General features: G+C 53.5%; 1 protein-coding gene across 1 annotated transcript in view; it reads left to right on the top strand.

Moving 5' to 3' along the window:
* Positions 1-3,841: 3,841 nt before the first annotated feature.
* The window catches only part of ptchd1 (patched domain containing 1), a 70,044-nt gene continuing 67,885 nt past the window's right edge, over positions 3,842-6,000 (top strand). Inside the window, exon 1 of the mRNA XM_059967793.1 lies at positions 3,842-4,568. Coding sequence (XP_059823776.1) covers positions 4,200-4,568 — 369 coding nt within the window. The 5' untranslated portion in view covers positions 3,842-4,199. The remainder of the gene's footprint in view (positions 4,569-6,000) is intronic.

Here is a 6,000-nt window from a genome sequence, read left to right as displayed (position 1 = left end):
GAGTTCAGATGAGTGAAGTTATCTCCTCTGATTCGAAAGCCTGATGGCTGAGGGGTAATAATTGTTCCTGAACCTAGTGGTGTGGGTCCCAAGGCTCCTGTACTTCCTTTCTGATGACAGCAGTGAGAAGAAAGCATGGCCTGGATGGTGGGGGGTCCTTCATTGCACCTTGAGATATATATAACAATAAACTAATCTGAACTTGAAGGTGAATTCTGAACTACAGATTTTCTGATTTAGTTCAGCTTCCATTATGTGCCTGACCAGCCTAAAAAGCTATAGTTAATATTGTAAGAAAATTACTTTTTTGACCATTTTGCCATGTGGGAGCTCATGAAAATCCTTTCCATGGTTGAAAGTGACAATCTCCACAGTGGGTTGGGTATATAGAACAAATTTATTTCATGATTCACGATTGTTTCTTGTCATTCTTCAGTACACACATGTAAAGGAGAATAAATCTATTGCTAGTCTGGATCTGATGCAGGATAAAAAACAAACATCAAAATAAATACATGAGATTATATGCATCTAATTAATGTAAAGTGACAGTAGATACAGGAGTATCTTTACATGAGGTGACTGACAGGAAATGATAAGGTAATGGTGGGGGGGGGGGGGGTAGAGAAGTCCCAACTTCGATTAAGAATATTTGTGAGTGAATTTCTACCTTTTAGGTGATCCAGGATGTCGTATTTATATGCCCATTCTCTGGGGCCATTAAGATAGAGACTTTATTTGTATTAATATTTATTCAAAGGGTGTGGGCTTTGTAGGGTGAGCCAGTATTTAATCGCCCATCCCTAATTGTCATTGTGGTGGTGGTGGTGAACTGCCTTCTTGAATTGCTGCGGTCCAATGTCGTCTAGGAGAAAGTTCCCATATTTTGATCCAGCAATAGTGACGGATCTGTGATAGATGGTAAGGGTGGTGTGTGCCTTAGAGGACAACTTCCGCGTGATGGTGTCCTATGCTTTTGTTGCCCTTGCCGTTCGAGATGGTGGACGTCATGGGTTTGAAAGGTCTAAGGAGTCTTGGAGAGTTGTTGCAATACATCATGTGGATGGTACAAATTGCTGCCACTATCCTTTGGTAGTGGAGTGAGTGAATGGTTGAGGATGGGGTGTCTATCAAGTGGGATGCTATGCCCCTACAGCATTGAGTTTTCTGAGTGTTGCTAAAGTGGCACTCACCCTAGCTGGTGAAGATTATCCCATTGTACTCCGACTATAGCCTTGTTGATGCTTTGGAGAGTTGGGAGAGGAGATACTCACTGCATGATTTCTAGCCTCTGACCCACTCTTGTAGCCACATAGTTACTCCAGTTCAGATGATGGTCAACGGTAATCCCCAGGATATTAATAGTGGGGGATTTAGTAATGGTAATGCCACTGAAAGTCAGGGTGTAAAGGACAGATTAATGAATGTCAGCCAGATGCAAAAAAGGCAGCATTGTTCATTTATCATCAATAGAATTAGAAAAGGTAGTGAAAGTGTTTCAGCCTTGTGTTAAGAACTCCTTTTTGTGGCGATATATGAAAAGCCCAACATGTGAGGAAATGTTGGGAGGACCCAGTCAGAGGAAACAAAACAGACAGCAACTACAAGAGGATTTAGTGCTGAGCAGTCAGAAGGTGAAGTGGTTTAGAAGTATAACTAAAATAGTAACCAGTATAATAGATTAGAAGAGATGATGATGAGAGAGAGGATGGAAACGGCAGAATTTGTAAACAGAAATGCAAACCAACCAAAAGATCAAACAGCAACAGGAAATATTTAAAATTATGTTCAGTAAGATTCAGGAGAAATATATTCTCTCATAACAAAAACAATGAATGTCAAGTGTAAAGAGGCCTGAGGAAAATTAAGGCTAAAAATTAAGCCATTAACCAGATACATTGGAGAGGGTGACAAATAGATAGAAGAAAGTAAAAAAATGTGCAATTACAAAAACTTAGAAGAAATATAAATTTAAAATACTAACGAATATGAAAAAAGAGGCACCAGAGGCCAAATTGACTATGGGATACACACAGTGAACACAGGCAATCACTCCAAAATACCGTAAGGGCTATCAAAGCAAAATACTGCCGATGTCTGAAACTAAAACAGAGAATGCTGGAGATGCTCAGCAGGTCAGTTAGCATCTGTATATGGAGGAACAGGGTACAAGGGAAATTATGCGATAGAACGGTGGAGGTGAAATTAGATGAGAATCAGAAATCGTGGAAGGTGGATTAGATGACAAGCTGAGATCGTGGAAGGTGAAGAGGGTGGTTTAGGATAAGTGGAGAGTATATTTCCATACAACATGGAGGAAATAATCTATTTGCTGACTCTTCAGAGCAAATTTATTCTTGTGCTATTTTCCTGTTCTCTCACTTATTTCCCTATCATCCATTCTCACATACGTGCCTGTTAATATTCCTTTGATTTTCTACTAGCCACCTACACTAGGAGTAGTTTACAGTAGCCAATTAACTCAAGAATCAGTATGTTTCTATGAGTGAAAGCAAACAGATAAAGCCACTGCCTCGCAGTTCCAACAATCCTACCCTCGGGTGCTCTCTGTGTGTAGCTGGCATGTTCTCCTTGTGATCACTTGGGTTTTTCCTCCCACATCCCAAAGATATGCAGGTTGAGGGTGGGTAGAATCTTGGGGAGGGTGAGTTTGATGAAAATATGGGGGTAATAAAATGGGATTGAAGAAAAATAACGTTAATCTCCCCTCCACTTTCCACCCTCCTCCTCCCGTCCCCCAATCTCTCCCCCTCCACCCTTCTCTCCCTATCCCCAATCTCTCCCCTCCCTCCCCCTCCACCTAGCTTCAACCACTCCCCTCTGCCTCCCTCTGTTGCTCTCTCCTTCCATCTCCCCCTCCCCTTTTTATCCTATTCTCACCTAACACCTCCTCACCTCACCTTTCTTCCTGGCCCCCCACTTTCTCTCCCCTCCCTCACAATTTGCCTTTCCTTTCCCTCCTCTACCCTCCCCTCCGCCCCATCTTTCCCACCTTACCCCACCACTGTCCTCCCCCATCCTATTCTCTCCCCCCACCACACATCCCCATTCCCTCTTAGACCCTTTCCATTCCCCCTCCCATCCCCCCACTCCTCTTCCTCCCCACCACATCAATGCTGCCTCTCCTTTCCCCTCAGCCTATCCTTACCCTCCACTCATTTCTCCTTATTACTCTCCCTTTCCTCTTCCTTCGGTTCTTACCCCTCTCCCAAACCGCTCCACATCCTGCTTTCTTCTTCCATCATCTGCCACCACTTTCCATCCTCCCTTTGCCATCCCCTCTTCTCCCTAGCACTCTCCTCATCCCCTCACTCACTCCTCCCCAGCCCTAATTTCTCCCTGCTGTCCCTCCCAACCATCTCTCCCTCATCCCTTTCCCCCTCCCACCCACCCTCACCCTCCATGCCTCATACCCTCCCTTTCCACCCTCACCCTTCCATCCTCCTCTTCCTCCCCTTCCCCACCCTCTCTCCTTCATCCCCTCCCACCCACCCTCACCCTCCATGCCTCATACCCTCCCTTTCCACCCTCACCCTTCCATCCTCCTCTTCCTCCCCTTCCCCACCCTCTCTCCTTCATCCCCTCCCACCCACCCTCACCCTCCATGCCTCATACCCTCCCTTTCCACCCTCACCCTTCCATCCTCCTCTTCCTCCCCTTCCCCACCCTCTCTCCTTCATCCCCTCCCACCCACCCTCACCCTCCATGCCTCATACCCTCCCTTTCCACCCTCACCCTTCCATCCTCCTCTTCCTCCCCTTCCCCACCCTCTCTCCTTCATCCCCTCCCACCTTCACCCAACCCTATCCACCCACCACTCTCTCCTCCCCCTTACCCTCACTCCTTCCCCACCCTCATTCCCCCACACCTCTTCTCCCCTCACTCCTTCGCTGTCTCGCCCTCCCCTCCCTCCTCCCTTCTCAGCCCAAGCCCCGCCCGCAGCCAGTTGCTCAGTTGTCAGAGAGCGGCCGAACCCTTCGCTGCAGCCTTGGGGTGGAGCAGGAGGCCTGGCCGGGCCTCAAAGCACAGGACGGCACGGCACACACGGCAGGCCCCGGCAATCACACGGCTGAAGGGGTGGCGCCTGGCCCGCCCGTTGCGGATGGCGGCCGGCTCCGAGGCCGAGGGCTGGGCGGGCCCCGCCGCCGTCTGAGGCCGCCGGCCGAGCCCTGCTCACCATGCTGCGGCAGCTGCTGCACCGGGGCCTGAAGACCTGCTTCTACCGCCTGGGCTTCTTCATCGGCAACCACCCGGTATTCTTCGCCTCGGCGCCCGTGCTGCTTGCCATCCTGTTCGGCGCTAGTTTCAGCCGCTACCGGGTGGAGGACAACATGGAGTATCTGTTCGCGCCGCGCCACAGCCTGGCCAAGATCGAGCGCACTCTGGTCAACAGCCTCTTTCCCGTCAACCAGTCCAAGCACTTGCTCTATTCGGACCTACAGAGCCCGGGGCCCTACGGCCGGGTCGTCATCACCACCCCGGGCAGCAGTAGAGGGAGAGGCGGCGGCAACTTGCTCGACCCGCAGCACACACGGCTCATCCTCCAGGTCAGCGGACCGCCCACACCCGGCCTAACTCACCTCATCCCATCGAACCCAGGTTCCAGACCCCCTTCAACCCGACCCGTCCCGTCCCCCCATCCTGTCCCCATCTCCTTTCCCCCACCCCCATCGCGCCCCGTCTCCATCCCCCCCATCCGGTCCCCTCTCAACCTGACCCATCCCCACTCCCCCATCATGTCCCATCTCTAGACCCCGCTCAACTCAACCTGACCCATCCCCAGCCCCCCATCCCGTCCACAGCCCCCCCCCCCGCATCCTGTCCCGTCTTCATCCCCCCCCCATCTCCAGCCCCACCCCTTCATCACGTCCCGTCTCCAGCCCCCATCACGTCCCGTCTCCGGCACCCCATCACATCCCGTCTCCAGCCTCCATCACATCCCGTCTCCAGCCCCCATCCTGTCCCGTCTTCATCCCCCCCCCCATCTCCAGCCCCACCCCTTCATCACGTCCCGTCTCCAGCCCCCATCATGTCCCGTCTCCGGCACCCCCCCATCACGTCCCGCCTCCGACACCCCATCACATCCCATCTCCAGTCCCACCCCTTCATTACGTCCCGTCTCCAGCCCCCATCACGTCCCGTCTCCAGCCCCCATCACGTCCCGTCTCCGGCACCCCATCACATCCCGTCTCCAGCCCCCATCACATCCCGTCTCCAGCCCCCATCCTGTCCCGTCTTCATCCCCCCCCCATCTCCAGCCCCACCCCTTCATCACGTCCCGTCTCCAGCCCCCATCATGTCCCGTCTCCGGCACCCCCCCATCACGTCCCGCCTCCGACACCCCATCACATCCCATCTCCAGTCCCACCCCTTCATTACGTCCCGTCTCCAGCCCCCATCACGTCCCGTCTCCAGCCCCCATCACGTCCCGTCTCCGGCACCCCATCACATCCCGTCTCCAGCCCCCATCACATCCCGTCTCCAGCCCCCATCCTGTCCCGTCTTCATCCCCCCCCCATCTCCAGCCCCACCCCTTCATCACGTCCCGTCTCCAGCCCCCATCATGTCCCGTCTCCGGCACCCCCCCATCACGTCCCGCCTCCGGCACCCCATCACATCCCATCTCCAGTCCCACCCCTTCATTACGTCCCGTCTCCAGCCCCCATCACGTCCCGTCTCCAGCCCCCATCACGTCCCGTCTCCGGCACCCCATCACATCCCGTCTCCAGCCCCCATCACATCCCGTCTCCAGCCCCCATCCTGTCCCGTCTTCATCCCCCCCCCCCATCTCCAGCCCCACCCCTTCATCATGTCCCGTCTCCGGCACCCCCCCCATCACGTCCCGTCTCCATCCCCCCCATCACATCCCGTCTCCAGCCCCCATCACGTCCCGTCTCTGGCACCCCCCCATCACGTCCCGTCTCCATCCCCCCCATCACGTCCCGTCTCCAGCCCCCCATCATGTCCCGTCTCCATCCC

Source organism: Hypanus sabinus, chromosome 4, assembly GCF_030144855.1.
Source record: "Hypanus sabinus isolate sHypSab1 chromosome 4, sHypSab1.hap1, whole genome shotgun sequence".
Taxonomy (NCBI): domain Eukaryota; kingdom Metazoa; phylum Chordata; class Chondrichthyes; order Myliobatiformes; family Dasyatidae; genus Hypanus; species Hypanus sabinus.
The sequence above is the reverse complement of the archived record's forward strand: the minus strand, read 5'-3'. Positions and strand labels throughout refer to the sequence as shown.